At 44.5% G+C, this 19,601-nt stretch overlaps 1 protein-coding gene across 1 annotated transcript; it reads left to right on the top strand.

Annotated features, from left to right (window-relative positions):
• The first annotated feature begins 269 nt into the window (after positions 1 to 269).
• On the top strand, positions 270 to 16,651 carry LOC143987104 (homeobox protein prophet of Pit-1-like). Its single transcript, XM_077485634.1, has 3 exons — positions 270 to 378; positions 9,921 to 10,153; positions 16,188 to 16,651. Exons 1-3 carry the CDS (start codon positions 291 to 293, stop codon positions 16,581 to 16,583), a joined length of 717 nt encoding a protein of 238 aa, XP_077341760.1. The 5' UTR covers positions 270 to 290; the 3' UTR covers positions 16,584 to 16,651.
• Positions 16,652 to 19,601: the final 2,950 nt, after the last annotated feature.

Raw genomic sequence — 19,601 nt, 5'->3', positions numbered from 1 at the left:
TCCATTGCCCCCGATGCCACCCACAGAGTGGAGATTGTCCATCCTGTATGCAGATTGCAGTGGGCAGAGTCAATGTCTTTGTCAGGTCAGAGGTGACTCGGGGGCCTGTCCTCTCCCTCTCTGATTAGTTGTGGCTCCATTTAATTAGCAGGGACTACATGTGATTGGTGGTCCCAACCAGCCAGAGTTGGGATGACATCACCACAATGTTAAAATTGTGGAAAAAAAAAGAATGAACTGATCTATTGCACCAACCAAACCTAAAGAGACCAGACATTACTGAAGACAGGATGGAGGAGGTGAGACTGAAATCCTCCAAAAAGAAGTGTACAGACTATGAAGTCTATTCCGAAATCACTGCTGTGACATCAACCGCTGGTGAGAATCAAATGATCTATCTATCTATCTATCTATCTATATCTCTCTATCTCTCTATCTATCTATCTATCTATCTATCTATCTATCTATCTATCTATCGATAAGTTATCTCTATAAAACAATGAAATGATGGCATTGCCATTATTACATAATTATGGTCTAGAGAATTCTAAGGAAATTAAAATGTGCAGTAAGCAGAAATATATATTAATGTAAAACAATCTATCAATCTATCTATCTATCTATTTATCTTTAATTTATCTCTATAGAATAAAGAAATTAGAGCATTGATCTTATTACATAACTATAATATAAAGAAAAGTACATTTTCCAGTAAGCAAAATCTATCTTGCTATCTATCTATCTATATTCCTTAAATATATCTATCTATCGTTTACTTTTATAAAATGATTCAATTAAAACATTGACCTTATTAAACAATTTTTCCAGTAAGTAAAATATATCAAAACTATTTATTTTTATTTTATCTATCTTTATTTATTAAATCTATTTATTTTTATTCATTAAATTTATCAATCTGTCTAAGAAACTATCTATTTCTATTTTATCTATCTATCTATCTATCTATCTATCTATCTATCTATCTATCTATCTATCTATCTATCTATCTATCTATCTATCTATCTACCTATCTAAAATTATAAGATTACAACATTGTCCATATTACATAAATATGATATAAAGAGTTCTAAGAAAAGTACATTTTCCAGTAAGCAAAATCTATCTATTTTTTCTATCTATCTATCTATCTATCTATCTATCTATCTATCTATCTATCTATCTATCTATCTATCTATCTATCTATCTATCGACATATCTATCTATCTATCTATCTATCTATCTATCTATCTATCTATCTATCTATCTATCTATCTACCTACCTACCTATCTATCTATCTATCTATCTATCTATCTATCTATATTCCTTAAATCTATCTATCTATCTATCTATATTCCTTAAATATATCTATCTATCTATATTTTACTTTTATAAAATGATTCAATTAAAACATTGCCCTTATTAAAAAAAAATTCCAGTAAGTAAAATATATCAAAACTATTTATTTTTATTTTATCTATCTTTATTTATTAAATCTATTTATTTTTATTCATTAATTGTATCAATCTGTCTAACAAACTATCTATTTCTATTTTATCTATCTATCTATCTATCTATCTATCTATCTATCTATCTATCTTCATAAAATGATGAAATTAGAACATTTTCCTTATTACATAAATATAATATAAAGAGTTCTAAGAAAAGTACATTTTCCAGTAAGCAAAATCTATCTATGTATCTACTGCAAATGTTGTAATATTAATACAATTATGACATTATTATGATATGAGTATCATATTTATATTTGTATAGATGACTTCATGCAGTGTGGACAGAAGATTCCTCCGCAAGATATTGAGCATTGGCAGGACCTGTTGAAATGCTCAGTAGATACGCTATATTACTAAAAGTATTGGGACGCCTGCCTTTACACATACATGAACTGTAATGGCATCCCAGTCTTATGCTGGCCATACACTATACGAAAAATTGGGCGAACCCAATTTCGAAAAACGAACATTCGGTCGTGAGCGCGAACAATGGTGCCATCATGTAATGACTGATAAATCGTTCCATGGACATAAATAAATACATTTTATGTTAGTTTTTTTACATATACCTAGTGCAGACAGGTCAGACGGGAACACATTATCTTTCAATTTATCATTCGTTCGGCAGAAAATTTCCAAACTTGTCCTTCGTTTTTTTGGCTCAAAAACGTTCAAACGATTATCGATTTTGTGCCCATTTACTGGCCGAAAAAATGAATGAACAGTCTAATGACCGAATTTCGGCCGATTTTTCATATAGTGTATGGCCAGCATAAGTCTGTAGGGTTCAATATTGAGTTGGCCCACCCTTTGCAGATATAACAGCTTCAACTCTTCTGGGAAGGTTGTCCACAAGGTTTAGGAGTGTGTCTATGGGAATGTTTGACCAGTCTTCTAGAAGCGCATTTGCGAGGTCAGGCACTGATGTTGGATGAGAAGGCCTGGCTCGCAGTTTCCGCTCTAATTCATCCCAAAGGTGTTCTGTCTGGTTGAGGTCAGGACTTAGTTCAACTGCAGGCCAGTCAAGTTCCTTCGCCCCAAACTCGTTCATCCATGTCTTTATGGACCTTGCTTGTGCACTGGTGCGCGGTCATGTTGGAACAGGAAGTGGCCATCCCCAAACTGTTCCCACAAAGTTGTGAGCATGAAATTGTCTAAAATATCTTGGTATTCTGACACCTTAAGAGTTCCCTTCACTGGAACTAAGGGGTCAAGCCTAACCTCTGAAAAACAACCTCACACCATAAACCCCCCTCCACCAAATGATTTGGACCAGTGCACAAAGCAAGGTCCATAAAGACAAGGATGAACGAGTTTGGGGTGGAGGAACTTGACTGGCCTGCACAGAGACCTGACCTCAACCAGATAGAAAACCTTTGGAATGAATTAGAGTGGAGACTGTAAGCCAGGACTTCTCATCAAACATCAGTGCCTGACCTCACAAATGCATTTCTGGAAGAATGGTCAAACATTCCCATAGACACACTCCTAAACCTTGTGGACGGCCGTCCCAGAAGAGCTGAAGCTGTTATAGCTGCAAAGGGGGGGCTAACTCAATATTGAACCCTAGGGACTAAGACTTGGATGCCATTAAAGTTCATGTGTGTGTAAAGGCAGGCGTCCCAATACTTTTGGTAATATAGTGTATGTATTTAAAAAGAAGCCACCTACTCTCCACACATTCACCACCATGCACCCTGCACACTCTGCATTTTGCCGTAGGACCAGAATTAAAGTAGCACTCCATTTTAAACAAACACTTTCTGTAGTTTATAATTGTGCTCTGTTAGGATCTCTAAATATAACCTAATTTGTACAGTTACTGAAGCTAGCAGGGCTGCTGATACCAATTTGTTGATCTCCTAATCCAGATTATTTACTAGATCAGTGTTTCCTAACCAGGGTTCCTTCAGGGGTTGCAAGGGATTCCTTGAGCAATGAGCTATTTCTGCCTGATAGTTAACCATTGACATCGATGTGGGGAGTGAAGGCTGGACCATGTACTCTGATCCAATAGAAGAGCTTCAATTGCTGAAAAAGTTGACGCTGGTTCCAAATTGGATGTCAGAAAACACAGAACATCGAATATGGGGCTGCGTAGCCGCAGGCTAGTCAGGGTGCCCATGCTGACCCCTGTCCACAGCCAAAAGTGCCTACAATGAGCACCAGCAATGGAAGAAGGTGGCCTGGTCTGATGAATGCTCTGAGGAACACAGCAAGATTCAGGTGATGACTTGTCTCCAAATTCTCCAGATCTCAATCCAATCGAGCGTCTGTGGAATGTGCTGGAAAAAGAAGTCTGATCCACGGGGGCTCCACCTCACAATTTACAGGACCTAAAGAATATTCTACTAAAGGAGGTCTAGTGGCGTCCATGCCTTAACGGATTATGATGAATTGTCATACTGTTATGGTTGATTGGTGTATATATATATATATATATATATATATATATATATATATATATATATATATATAATCACTTTCTGTACTTATAGTTGTGCAAAACCACAGAAAATCAAGACTATATGCAGCACAGCATTATAGATTTTCCATATTTTTTATGTTCCTTATGCCGTGTACACACGACCGGACTTTTCGACAGCAAAGGTCCAATGGAACGAATCCACCGGACAATTCAATCGTGTGTGGGCTTCATCGGACCTTTGCTGTCTAAAAATCATACAGACTTTAGATTTAGAACATGTTTCAAATCTTTCCGACAGACTCAGTCCGGTGGAAAAATCCGCTCGTGTGTGTGCTAGTCCGACGGACGAAAACCGACGCTAGGGCAGCTATTGGCTACCGCGCTATGAACTTCCTTATTCTAGTCCGGTCGTACGTCATCACGTTCTAATCCCTCGGACTTTGGTGTGATTGTGTGTAGCGAAGTCCGTTTATTGGGAAAGTCCGTCGGAACTCCGCTGAAAAGTTAGTCGGGAAGACCATTGGTACCTAGTCTGCTGGAAAGTCCGGTCGTGTGTTTACGCAGCATTAGATCTGTCTGGTCCTTGCATCCAAAATGGCAGCTTTACACAATTCTTTGAGAGAGAAAGAACCGTTTCGCCATTGGCTTATCATTCACACCTATTTCCTTGTGAACTAACTTCTGCTTTTTGTTAAGAATGCCTAAACTGTAATCTTTATCTTATGCTGTGTTGCCAGAAACAACAACTGAACTGTGCGGTTGGTATAGTAGGACATTTATTTCAAGCTGCTTGCAATGACTTAGCATGAGCCTGTTTTTTCATTCGAGATTTTATTACATTTTTTTCAAGTTTTATGAGATTTTCATCCCATGGACATATACAGAGGACTTTTTTCCTTTTTCAAGTATTAACTTTATGAAGTTGGTAAGGTTGATTGTCAGTCCAGTTCAACCTGTATATGTATGTATGTGTTTATGTCACTACCAATTTCCATTGCGCTTGCTGGGGGACACAAAAAGTTCTTTTAATTTACCTACAGACCCCACTGATACCACTAACACTGAAGAGCGTTCCATATCCTTACTGCTCTAGAAGTAAGGAATCCCATACACAGTAACACAGTAACCACTTCTCGTCCAACTCCATTTTGTGGACATCTGTCTTCTTTAGAGACATTATATTAAATTATTTTTTTTCCAATGCTAGAGCCAACATTCAAGGAATTGTACAGTATATTGCAATCATATCCACTCTTCTCCAGTGAGAATAACTTCAATGTTTGTAGTCATCCCTCATAACTGAGGTCCTTCAGCCCCTTATTGGTTTTGTTGCCCTTCTCTGGACTCTCTCCAGTTCCCGAACATCCTTCATGAGGACTAGTGACCAGAACTGGACAGCATTTTCAAGATGTGGCCTTATCAGAGTTTTGTTAAGTGGTAGAATTATTGTTTTATCTCTGGAGTATATCCCCTTTTTATAACATGGTAATATTCTGCTGGCCTTGCTTGCTGCAGCTTGGCACTGTAGGCTATTAAGTCTGTGATCTACTAGGACCCCAGTTCCTTTTCTAGCCTTGATTCCCCCAGAGGTTCTCCCCCAAGCATGTAACTTATTTCCGTATTTTTAGCTCCCATGTGTATTACTTTATTGGCAAGATAAACAAAATTTGTCCCAATTCTGTGTAAGCCATAGCAATGTTCAGGAGGTTGAAGAGGTTGGGTCCAGCAACATCATGGGATGAAGCTGATATTTGCATAATAGCATGCTCCACAATTCGGGACCTTTGGGTCACTATAAAGATAACTCGACAAACGTGCAGATACCACCTTCAAGCTGTGTAATACTAGCTATACATGCAAAGATTTCTCTAACAGCCTACCGGCTAAGCAAGAGAAATCTAATAGATCTCTACATCAATACTAAACATTGTTAGATGAAGGAATCTCTGCTACCTGGTGTTGTATTCTGAGAGAAGAAGCTTCCAAAGTTGCCTGAATACCCTAATTGTGATTGCATCTAATTGAATGTGGTGTGGCTGGCAATTTTCCAACCGTCTCCTCCAACAGGGCATCCCATAGTTTGAATTTAAGCCAATTTAGTAGAAGTCAGGTGAAATTCCCACGGTGTGTGACATGCTTAAAGGATACGGTCACCTTATTCACAAAAATATCCTGGCCACCCCTCCAGACCCCACTGCCGAAAGTGGGCATGATGCCCCATGTAGTGGTTGGTACACTGCAATACATGGCCACAGAGCGAGTATCCATCATAATACTTGCAATGACAAGCACTCTTTGGTAAGCGCAAATATATGTGATTGTTCTGACGAAAAAGAAGAGCATCTGGGCCCATAGCCCTGCATTGGACGTGAAGACAATGAGGGACAGTCCACTGCCAGAGCATGGGAGAGCACTGTCTGCTGAATGGGTGGGGATCAGGTAAATAAAACTGTTCTTCCCATCCCCTAAACATAAACGAGCACTGAACCCTTGCAGTGCAGATGCAGCCCCACTGCAAGGGAGGGTTATTTGCTTTTCCTGGATTTGGCCTTTGGTAACCCTCAGAAGCCATGTAAAACTCAGTTGCACCCTTCAAACCACCTTGATTTAATTTTTTCCATTAACCCCAAATGCATTCTGCCAAAATTACAAAATTAAAACTCTGAATTTTGCTCATCTGTACTCAACAAACATGAAGGGCAAGTATCATTAGAGCTGGCACTCCTACCAAGAAGAGTAGAAATACTAGTTCACACAGTTATGGTTAAGCTGTACACTATGTAACTGCCAATGTTGATGCTTGATTGGTTGCTGGTCAACAGTATTATCAGTTTGTTCAAAAAGTCTATCTATAATGGCATGCATTTCAGTGGTTCCGAAACCTAATAAGGACCCAGAAGAGGTTGACAATTACCGGCCCATCTCGCTTAAACTGTTTACAAAAGTTTTGGCCAACAGATTGTCATCCTTCATTAGTTCTTATGTTCATAAGGATCAGGTGGGCTTCATTCCCGGGACACCAGGGACCGGATCAGATCAGAAGAGCAGTAGATATTATTTTCCTACTGCGGCCGGGTCGGTCTGGGGGTCCCGCTCAGAAGGCCTTCTCTTGTCGGTTGATTTGCAGAAGGCATTTCACTCAGTCTCTTGGACATATATGTTTCAGGTCTTGGAGTCATGGGGCTTTGGCCCACCCTTCTTGTGAATCTTGGGTATCTAAACCACAAGCTAAGATCAGACTGATGGGACACTATTCCGACCCCATTGCTATTAAATGGGACACACGTCAGGGGTGCCCGTTATCCCCATTGCTATTCACTATTGAAACAGTAGCTATAGCTATTTGGGCCAAATGTTAAAGGAGGTGTCTTGGGGATTGCGTGTACATAAGTGTGCGCTATTCTTAGACGATATGTTGTTATTTGTAACTTCTCCCCTTACCTTGATCCCAAATATACTCTGAATACTACGTGATTTTGGTAGTGTATCTGGGCTCAGGGTAAAAGAGACAAAGTCTTCTACTATGAACATTAATATTCCTTCATCTTTGTATTTGTGCCTTAGAGATTCTTTCCCTTTCCAATGGCATGTAGATGCTCTTCCATATCTGGCAGTTAGTCTTTCTCCCTCTTACGCATCGTTATACATGGCTAATTATCCTTCCTGCTATAAACGTTTAGAACAATTGCTCTATGGTTGGGCCTTTTACGATCTATCGTGGCTCGGCAGGCTCCACAAGATCAAAATGACCTTCTTACCTAAACTCCTTTATTTTTTTCTGTCCCTGCCAGTTGCTGTGTCCAGGGCGGATCTTCTGCGCTTTCAAACCAAAGTGTTGAACTTTATCTGGGGTTCAAAGGATCCTAGATTGGCTTGCGCCACTTTGTACACACCTAGATCCAAGGGGGGTTTAGGTGTTCCTGATTTCTACACGTATTACAAGGCAGCACAATTGATACAATTGTCTATTGTTTATTCTTGCCACAAGAGACCGGACTGGGTACAGTTAGAGTGGCAGGCCGTTTCATCTTATACAATTGATTACTTACTATGGCGTCCCCTTAAGGAGAGACCCCAGACACAGTCACCCATGTTGTCCAATTCTTTGGCTCTATGGGATCGCTTGAGGCACTATCCTCTGCTGAATTGGAAATATATCCTTTTGGCACACATATTTCATAATCCTGATTTTCCTCCAGGTATGGATATTAGGGCATTTAAATGGTGGACAGACAAAGGTCTGTACTGTATGGGTCCCTTTTTTACACATTGCGGACCTTTCACCCTATCTCATTGTTGTTCAGTCTAAGCCCTTGTACACACGGTCGGAGAATCCGTCGGAATGTGTCCTATCGGACCATGTTGTTGGATAATCCGACTGTGTGTGGTATGCATCGGACTGATTCCATCGGAATATCCGTCGGACCCAATTTTCCAACTTGTTGGAAATATTTTCCGACCAACTGGTTCGATCGGACATACTCCAATCATGTGTAGAGAATTTTGATCGGACCAAGTGCCACACTTGCTCAGATCAAATTCCTACATCAAAGCTATTGGCTACTAGCCTGAACGTAGTCCCATCGTAACGAAATTACGTCATCACTTTCTGAATGATCAGATTTTTCGACAACTTAGTCCGACCGTGTGTATGCAACAGTTTCGGACAAGATCCGACGGGAAAATGCGACGGACAAGATCCGACGGATTTGGTTGTCGAAATCTCCGACCGTGTGTACAGGGGCTTAGAGATGCCCTCTTCAGAGAAATTGATTTTTTTTCAGATATCACTTTTTACGATCTATCTGGCCCTCCAGAGAACCCCCCTTAGTGACAGCTTACAAACAATGGTGTACTTATGACCAGGGTACAAGAGGTGGTATTTCTATGGTGTACGAGTCGCTGCTCACCCTGCTTCAGAAACAGCCATACACGCTGGCTTGGGAAAGGGCGCCAAGGTTGATTTGGACTTAATTTCTCCTAAAAGGGCATCCTGAATGTTTCACTGATAGAAACTAGTCTTAAAGTTCTAACCAGATGGTATTTGGTCCCTGCTTGCCTAGCCAGAATGTATGCTACGACTCCCGCAGAATGTTTCTGAAATTGCAAACTAAGATGCTGCATATATGGTGGGAATGTCCTCAGCTTAGGAATTTCTGGAACAGGGTGTTTTCGATGCTCCAGAAGTTGACTAGGTTGCCTATTGACCAACAGCCCAGTTTAGCGCTGCTCAACAAATTCCCACCTGGATGACCTCGTCCACTAAAGTGTCTGGTGTACTTTGTTTTATTAGCTGCTAAGATCGTTATAGCTGGAGCATCCTGCTGGAGTGTCCTTTAGAAGGTTGAAGCATAAAATATTGTGGATTATGATTCATGAAAAAGTTGCAAGTATTATTAATGATGTCAGTCTCTCTTTGAACGTACCTGGGAACCTTAGGCAACATACCTCCACATTCCTCTCTTAGACTGATAATGTAATAAGCTCTCCGGGCACCTCTTCCCTGGCTTCCCCTCCTCATTTAACCTAGATCTCCCTTTCTTTTTAGAGCCCTCTCTTTTCCCGACTTCTTTTTCTTTTCTTTCATCTACTGTGCTGGTTTTAAAAAAAAGTTTCCTTTTATGTGATGTTGGATCTCAAGTGCTGATAATTATATTTTGGCGTGACTCTTGATATGTATTAGGCCTGTCCACATGTAACATGTTACAGTTCTACTACTTTATATGCTTCCACGTTTTATTTTAGTGGTATGTATTAAATAAGGTGGTTACTGCATTGATATACCTTTTTAAGGTTCATCCTCCTGAATTACATATGTGTCATTTGTATTGTCATTCTTGGCACTACTAGGCCCATATGTTGTTAAAATTCTGCTTTACCATTAATAAAAAAAACTTAACTGAAAGTAAAAAATTCTACCTATAGGTCTGCAAAGTCTTAAAGATGAATTGTCCCAATTGTATCTTCTCTTTATTTCCAGATATTCATAATTCATTTCCCAATGGCCCTGGTGTGAACAACACCATCTTATTGTCATCGACCAAACACGCTCCACCTCATTATCCCACCCCAACCAGGCGACGACATCGCACCACATTCAGCCAAGAACAGTTGGAGCACCTGGAGACGGCATTCAGCAAGAATCACTATCCGGATATCTACTGCCGGGAGGAACTGGCCAAGATCACCAAGCTCAATGAAGCCCGGATACAGGTGAGATTAACATTGTGGTTAATAGCACTTTATTGTGGCAACATTAATGTCACTGCTACTTATAATGGCAAGTTATTACTTACAAAAAAATGTATCTGCTCCATCAGCTGTTTCAAATGCAGTCTTCCAGTCCACAATTTAAAGAGGAGCTCCTGGCTACCCCCAGAAAATTAAAAGTCAGCAGCTACAAATACTGTAGCTGCTGATCTTTAGTATAAGAACACTTAGCTTTCCAGGGATCCAGCGATGTCCTCACCCAAACAGATTCTTCCATTGGTTTCAGGTGTAGGCACCAGCATCTCTAGTAAGGGAAGCAGGAGGTGAAGCCTTGTGGCTTCACAGCCGGTTTCCTACTCTACATGCGCGAGGTGTACTGCGCCATTGTGAATGGTCCTGTAGTCTTCTGGGACCTGTGATGTCCCAGAAAAACTGCGGTGGAAAGGAGGGGGGTGCAAACGTCAGACTCAGATCGCTATGGCAATCTGAGTCGGAAGTGAGAGCAGGTACTTGTCATGTCAAAACCAGGTACGCTCCCCCCCCAAAAAAAAGTGGCAGTGGAGGGAGAAAAATTGTGCAAACAAGCTGAGCTTCCCCTTTTGGGTGGAGTTCCGCTTTAAGCAGCCTAAGAAACAGAGCTGTTACTTGTATACAAATTTTATGGAGGCGAAACTTTGTGGGAACCAGTGACACTAATACAGTGATCAGTGCACTGTCACTGTATTAATGACACTGGCTGGGAAGGGTTAAACATCTGGAGTGATCAAAGGGTTAAATGTGTGCCTAGCCAGTGTTTTTGTGTTCTATGTGTGGTGATTTACTAAGGGATGTGATGGATTTTATTCCCTTTGCAGGGAGAGAAAATCCACAATAGCCCTGCTGTCAGAACAAAACTTTGCATTGTTTACATGTACAGAGCTCCATCCTGTGTGTCTTCCCGATGATCGGCGGGTACCGGTGGACATCCATTCACCGGCACACACTGATCGGCTTCTGCTGGGACTAATCACAGCAGAAGCAGCGTGCCTCCTAGTCAGAAGTACATAAAAATCAAAAAATTGGAGGTATTCAATATATTCCACTGTGTATAGCCAACATCCCAAAATTAGAAATTATCCAAAGTTTTCCCCTCAAAAGGGCGGGACTTTATAGGCATGAACTGTGAGACTTGCAAAAGATTGTAAAAACGTATAAAGTATTTTTATTTTAACAATGTATCAAAAAGGAAAAATCATAGTAAATATTCAAAACATAGAACATTATTTTCTTCATATAATCATGTTATTTAAAACAGTGTGTACATATTATCTGCATTCAAAATTGCATATTTGCATATATGAAACAAATAGATAAATAATGTGCATTCGATGTAGCCTACGCGTTACGGAGTCTTACTATACTCCTTCTTCAGGGATCAGAGGCGGCTCTCTAATTAGGCAAATTAGGCGATCGCCTAAGGCCCCGCACACACAGGGGCCTCGCGGGCTGCCTAATTTGCCTGTAATCAAACGCTGATATCAAGATCTCGGACCGTACCGGTCCAATGGCAGCAAGTGCTCGGAGTGAGACAGGAGAGGCCTCTAGGTGGCACAGCAGCTGGATGACATCACCTGGCTCCAAGGCATGCGGGCGGCATGTCCATGGGACCCGCAGCTGAGCTGCTCCTTCAGTCTGCGCCGCTCCCCCGACCTCTCCTTCGCACCTGCCTCCTATTTTGTTCAGCAGTGGGGGGGGGGGGGGGGTGTCGCTGAAGCTATCCAGCTGAGCTGCCCCATGATTGTGAAAAGAAAGGAGCTCTTATGCTACCTGGCTGACCGGAGAGAAGGTGAGAGAAGGTGAATGTCCGTGCAGCCTCCCTGTGTGCCTGAATAGGAGGAGTGGTGGGGAGACTGAACATAATGGAATTGATCTTTCCATTTTCCTCCTGCAGCCGCTGAATGTCTGCAGGAGGGAGAGGAGGAGGAGAAGTGATCATTAAGTGGCTTCAGGAGGAATATGGAAAAATCAATTCCACTAGGTGCAGTCTCCCCATCGCTCCTCCTATCTAACTTTTTCTGTATCCCGTTCTCTCCGCCCCCTCTGTGTTCTCCCTGGGTCCGCCCCTCCTGCTCTCCAGCTCCACCGTGTTCTCCCGGGCTCCGCCCCTCCTGCTCTCCAGCATCTTAGTGTGCTCCCTGTCTCTGCCCCTCCTGCTCTCCAGACCCTCCTTGTGCCCCCTGGCCCCGCCCCTCCTGCTTTCCAGCATCTCTGTGTGCTCCCTGGCTCCGCCCCTCCTGCTCTACAGCCCCGCCTTGTGCTCCCTGGCTCCGCCCTCCTGTTCTTCAGCATCTCTGTGTGCTCCCTGGCCCCGCCCCTCCTGCTCTCCAGCCCCTCGTTGTCCTCCCTGGCTCCGCCCCCCATTTCGTCAGAACCCCATGCTCTCCACTCCAATTCTTTCAGCTCCAATTCTTGCCCCTCTCCAGCCCCCACCCCTCCTATGCTCTCCACCTTTCCCAATTGTCTCTGGCCCCAGCACTCTCCTGCTCCCATCCCTCAGCTCTCTCTGGCCCCCACCCCCTGCAATCTCCTGCCCCCACCCCCCTGCACTCTCCACCCCCCACCCCCTGCAATCTTCTGCCAGCACCCTCCGGCCCCTACCCCCCTGCACTCTCTGCAGCCCACCCCCTGCACTCTCCGCCCCCCACCCCCCTGCAATCTCCTGCCCCCACCCCCCTGCACTCTCCACCCTCCACCCCCTGCACTCTCCTGCCCCCAGCTACAGCACTCTTCGCCCCCACCCCCGTGCACTCTCTGCCCCCCACTCCCCAACCCCCACCTACCAGCACTCTCCGCCCCCCACCCCCTGCACTCTCCTGATCCCACCTACCAGCACTCTCTGCCCCCCAACACCCCTGCACTCTCCTGCCCCCAGCTACCAGCACTCTTCGCCCCACCCCCTGCACTCTCTGCCCCCCACACCCCAGCCCCCCCACCCCCCTGCACTCTCTTCCCCCCACCCCCTGCCCTCTCCTGCTCCCACCTACCAGCACTCTCTGCCCCCCAACCCCCCTGCACTCTCCTGCTCCCACCTACCAGCACTCTCTGCCCCCCAACCCCCCTGCACTCTCCTGCCCCCAGCTACCAGCACTCTCCACCCCCCACCCCCTGCACTCTCCTGCTCCCACTCCCCTGCACTCTCAGCCCCCCAACCCCCCTGCACTCTCCTGCCCCCAGCTACCAGCACTCTCCTCCCCCACCCCCTGAACTCTCTGCCCCCCACCCCCCAGCACCCTCCACCCCCATCTACCAGCACTCTCCGCCCCCCACCTACAAGAACTCTACTCCCCCTACCCCCCTGCACTCTCCTGCCCCCACCCCCCAGCACCCTCTGGCCCCCGCCTACCAGCACTCTCTGCCCCCCACCCCCCTGCACTCTCTGCCCCCCAGCACCCTCTGGCCCCCAGCACACTCCAGCTCCTCCCTGCTCTTTGCCCCCCCCCCAGTGTTCTCAGAGACTGAGACATGAGGCACAGGAGGGGCTGCAGACAGGGACAGGGCGAGAGATCTCTCTCGCCCCCTTTCCCTCACCCCCCTCTTTCTTACCTTCCCCTCTCTCTCTCCCCCTCACTCTTTTTCTCTCTCTCTCCCTCCCCCTCTCTCTACCTCTCTCTCCCCCTCCATACCCCTCTCTCTCCCCCATCACTCACCCTCTTTCTCTCCTCCTTTTGCACACCCTTTCTCTACCCCTCTCTCATCCCCTCTCCCCCTCTTGCTCACCCTCTCTCTCTTCCTCCCCCCTCTCTCTCCCTCCCCCCTCTCTTTCTCTCCCTCTCGCTCACAATCTCTTGCTCCTCTCTCTCCCCCTCTCTCTCTACCTCACTCTCTCCCTCCCTCTCTCTCCTCCCCCCTCTCCTCCTCTCTCTCTCTCTCTCACCCTCCCTCTTTCTCTCTCTTCCCCCTCTTTTTCCTCCCCTCTCTCCGCCTCACTCTTTTTCTCTTTCTCCCCCCACTCTCTCTCTCCGCCTCACTTTATCTCTCTCTCTCCTCCCCCTCTCTCTCTCCTCCCCCTCTCTCTCCCCCCTCCCCCTCTCTCTCCCCTCCCCCCTCTCTCTCTCCCCCTCTATCTCCCTCCCCTCCTCTCTATGTCACCCCCTCCCTCCCTCTCTACTTCCTCTGTGGATGTGGAACGACTCAGTGACATCCCCTCCCTATTCTCCCAAGACACGGGAAATTCTTAGAGGGGTTGCCACCTTGCTGGGTCCCAGATGTTTTATTGGCTGCATATGTCTGATGGGTGAGGAGAGTGCCCTGGAAGTGGTGTTGAACTGTGAGCTAGATCTGTGCATCTTTTTGCAGCCATTTTTATTGCTCGAATTTTTTTCTCCATTATGGGCGTGAGTGGGGCCTCATGTGTAAGTTTCGCCTAAGGCCTCACAAAGCCTAGAGCTGCCTCTGTCAGGGATCATTCGTTATGCACGTTTATTTTTGAGAAAAGCAATATGTACATCTACAATACCCGATTTCCACCATGCAAAAAGCCGGCTGATGACCACAATTAGATCGAAGTAGATGCAACTCGGGATAAACAAAAAAAAATAAAATAAAATAAAATGAAAAAATGAAAATAAAGAAAAAAAGGGAGAAAGAATATTGTCTACTGTGAGGGGTGGATGGGTCTGAGGGTCCCCCTAGATGCGAACCGGGACCGCGTTAGCACATAGCTTTGGAGTAGTACTGTATATCAAAAAAAGGCTGAGGTCATCACACAGAGGAACACACACCCTGAAAGGGAGCCTAAAAGCTTCTCAAGGTGCTGAACAGACAATCTAGCGCGTTCGCCGGTGATCTGTGGGGAGGCAATACATTGGCGGTGTGGATTGAGATGGGAGACCCCTCTTTGGTGGGCTGACTGTTCAACTGTGTTGGTGGTTTGTCTATCTTTTGGCTACCACGCTAGATTGTCTGTTCAGGGTCTTGAGAAGCTTTTAGGCTCCCTTTCAGGGTGTGTGTTCCTCTGTGTGATGACTTCAGCCTTTTTTGATATACAGTACTACTCCAAAGCTATCTGCTAACGCCGTCCCGGTTCGCATCTAGGGGGACCCTCGGACCCATCCACCCCTCACAGTAGACAATATTCTTTCTCCCTTTTTTCTTTATTTTCATTTTATTAAATTTTGTTTTTGTTTATATATCCCGAGTTGCAACTACTTCGATCTAATTGTGGTCATCAGCCGGCTTTTTGCATGGTTGAAATTGGGTATTGTAGATGTACATATTGCTTTTCTCAAAGAATAACGTGCATAACGAATGATCCCTGAAGGAGTATAGTAAGACTCCATAACGTGTAGGCTACATCGAATGCACATTATTTATCTATTTGTTTCATATATGCAGATATGCAATTTTGAATGCAGAGAATATGTACACACTGTTTTAAATAACATGATTGTATGAAGAAAATAATGTTCTGTTTTGAATATTTACTATGATTTTTCCTTTTTGATATATTGTTAAAATAAAAATACTTTATACGTTTTTACAATCTTTTGTAAGTCTCACAAGTCCTGCCCTTTTGAGGGGAAAACTTTGGATAATTCCTAGTCAGAAGTACAGAATCACGTATATATACTGTACATGATTCTGCACAGAACGGCCGTCCTGTAGCAGTAAACCTGCTACAGGGCAGTTGTTAATGTTAAGTAGTTATACTAACCTCTCTTGTGGCCATGTTTCCTACCTCCACTTCATTCTAGAGATGCAGTCCCTGCCAGTCTCTTGTGACGCTTCCAGGAGTGTCGGATGCCTGCTGGGCACCATGGTTCCATCCTCCAATCCCAATGTCACTACAAGATTCAGCAGTGATGTGACAGTTGGAGAAAGGAAACATGGCAGGTACAGAGGAGGGGAGGACACAGGCAAGTGTTGGGTTCTGATAAGACTGAAAAGATGGAGCGGTAGGGGACACGGGCCCCTGGCCCTGAGTTGTGGATAAACACAAGGAACAGACAGTAGTTATCGAGATATTGCAGAAATATTGAAACATTTCTCCAAATTACAGGTTTGGTTTCAGAATCGGAGAGCAAAACATCGGAAACATGAAAGAACGAATCAGAAGTCAATCACAGCGAGTGGTATGATTGCCTGCGGAAGCCTGATGCCTGGCATGTGCTCTGTGCCACCTGGATCTCGCCAGTACCAGTATCCTCACACCCTAAACCACATACCTCACTTCACTTCTATGGCACCCCCAGGGTACCAGCCAGCATCATCCGTCAGTCAGTTCATGTGTTCCAGCACACACCCCCATCTGCCCACTGGCACTCCACCCACTCGCCAACATGATGACTGGTACAATTCACTGCGGTCCATCAATTCCCCGGGCACAGGATTATCGTCATCAATGATAACCTTAACACCAATGACTGCTATAGACCCAACGACGCCCTGGAGTTAAAATGTCTTTTGTTTTATTCATTTGGGAATATGTGTACATGATGTAAAATAAAGTAATGTAAAAATAGAGCTCCTGCAGTTTGGTTTGTGATAAATCTAATTATTTCAGCAGTTTGAGAATGGACAAAGTGATAGAGCCTCTATAAATCCCATTCACTGACACCTTCCATGCTGCTGCTCCAGGACTCAAGCCCTGTGTTAAGACACATACAGTAGCAAGGCATTAGGGTGTGCACCCCAAAGCTCAAACAAAAATGCACATGTATACATATTGACAGTATAGTAATGGGCAGAGATTGATCTCAGTAAGGCAGTGGATGGTGTCAGTAGTTTTTATTATTTTATTATGTTTTTACAATTTTATTTTTTATTACAATTTGTTTAGGGGCCCCGTTTGGTGATCAGGGGTCTAAATAGGGGGCATCTGCACCACATAGGTTGACTGGGGTGTGCCCAGGCACACACCTATGGTGAGCCACAGGGTTGATGAAGTTCTCCTTGCCACTTGTTGGGCCTGGCTATTGGCCACTAGACTTGAGCATTGCATCATGGGTGGCGGTCACATCCTCACCCATGTCAATAGGTGAGACTTTCTTAGACTCTTCAACGAATATGGCAAACATGGGCATAAGCTTTCAGTGCAAAGTTAGAGAATCTTTTTAAAGGAGAAATACAATTATCACCGATGGGAGGTTGCTAAAGGTACCCACAGACATAAGACAAGTATGGCCCAGCAAGGATGACGAAGTAGAGAGCACAGAATACCACACCAACACACAAAACCTCATCCCAGCATAGTGGAAAAAAAAATAATCTACTCTGCTTTGTACACTGGTCCAAATCATTTGGTGGAGGGGGGATTATGGTGTGGGGTTGTTTTTCAGGGGTTGGGCTTGGCCCCTTAGTTCCAGTGAAGAGGATTCTTAAGGCATCAGCATACCAAGACATTTTGGACAACTTCATGCTCCCAACTTTGTGGGAACAGTTTGGGAATGGTCCCTTTCTGTTCCAACATGACTACGCACCAGTGCACAAACAAGATCCATAAAGACATGGATGAGCGAGTTCGGGGTGAAGGAACTTGTCCTGAGTCCTGACCTCAACCCGATAGAACACCTTTGGGATTAGAGTGGAGACTGCGAGCCAGGCCTTCTCATCCAACATCAGTGCCTGACCTCTCAAATGCACTTCTGGAAGAATGGTCAAACATTCCCGTAGACACACTCCTAAACCTTGTGGACAGCCTTCCCAGGAAGAGTTGAAGCTGTTATAGCTGCAAAGGGTGGGCCAACTCAATATTGAACCCTACAGACTAATGCCCTGTACACGCGGTCAGACATTCCGACAACAAAATCCATCAGATTTTTTCCAACGGATTTTGGCCGAAACTTGTCTTGCATACACACGGTCGCACAAAGATGCCGGAAAATCCGATCGTTCAGAACGCGCTGATGTACAACACGTACGACGGGACTATAAAGAGGCCAGTAGCCAATGGCTTTCCTCTTGTAATTTATTCTGAGCATGCGGGGAACTTTGTCCGTCGGTATTGTCTACAAACGATCAGAATTTAAACAATCGGATTTTTGTTGTCGGAAAATTTTAGATGCTGCTTTCAAACTTTGTGTCAATCAATTCTGATGGAAAAAGTCAGATGGAGCCCACACACGATCGGATTTTCTGACAAGTTCCGATCGCACATTTTGCGTTGGAAAGTCCGACCGTGTGTACAGGGCATTAAACTGGGATGCCATTATAGTTCATGTTTGTGTAAAAGCAGGCGTCCCAAGACTTTTGGTAATAGTGTCGTTTTTAGTGACATTGGCTGTATATTTGGGGTCATTTTCCTGCTGCGGAATACTTCTGGAACCAATCACACGCCTCCCTGATGGTATGGCATGATGGATAAGTATCTGCCTGTATTTCTTAGCATTGAGGACACCACTGATACTTTTGGTAGTGTAGTGTATCTGCACCCAGGAGTAACAGGTGTTTGCTTACAGCCGCCAGTGCAAATCAATGACGGGCTGCGGTTGTATGTGTATCACCAAACATCCAAGCAGTTACTTGTGTACAGAGATGGAGGTGCAGCCCTTGACAAAAAAACTGTTGATGTCCAGAGCCCTCGCATACAATTGCTCGGATGTGCAGCGACACGTATACAGCCGCAGCTGGCCACTGATTTGTACTGGCGGCTGTACCTAATACTCGTCACTCCCGGGTGCAGAGACATACTTGCTTTTTTTCTGGTGTATAGCTCTCCGCAGCCCATGCAAAGGATCCTTCTTATTCAGCATTGGATAGTAAGGAAGGATTAAAACCCGTCACTTTATTTTTTGCTGTCTTTGTACCCTCGGGGGGGGAGATTTCTCTTCATTTCCTGCCCTGAAAACATCACAGGAAGCAAGAGGCATTCTCCAGTTGGCATGAGAACAAGTGTTCCCATTATAAGATTTAAGCTCACCTCTCATTCTGGTGACAATGGGAAAATGATGGATTTCCCATCACTTTCTGGTGGTCACCAGTACAAATAGGGAAGCTGAATATCAGCAGAGGGGACACCGACAACAGAAGCTCAACCGGGAGTTCTAAATCACTCTAATGCAGTGATTCTCAACCAGGGTTCCTCCAGAGGTTGCTAGGGGTTCCTTCAGCATTGGGCAATTTCTGCCTCTCGGATAAGTTCCCACCGACACCATTGATCTTTTTAGCTATCTGTAAGGGGGTAATTCTTCCCAATGACCACAAGTGTAAGGACCATTCTTCCCACTGACCACAAGTGTAAGGACCATTCTTCCCACTGACCACAAGTGTAAGGACCATTCTTCCCACTGACCATCACACTATTGTATCATGAGTTGTAGATTTCTAATTTTTAGAAGGGGTTCCCTGAGACCGGAGAACTATTTCAAGGGTTCCTCTGTGTTGAAAAGGTTGTGAAAGGCTGTCCTAATGCATAACTAAAAAAAACAAAAAACTAAAACTCCAGGCGGGCATAAAAGACAAAAATTAATGTGAC

The sequence above is a fragment of the Lithobates pipiens genome, unplaced genomic scaffold (assembly GCF_037356315.1).
Source record: "Lithobates pipiens isolate NorthernLeopardFrog02 unplaced genomic scaffold, aLitPip1_a1.2 Scaffold_18, whole genome shotgun sequence".
In the NCBI taxonomy this organism is placed as follows: Eukaryota; Metazoa; Chordata; class Amphibia; order Anura; family Ranidae; genus Lithobates; species Lithobates pipiens.
Note: the sequence above shows the minus strand (reverse complement) of the source record. Positions and strands in the feature narration are given on the sequence as shown.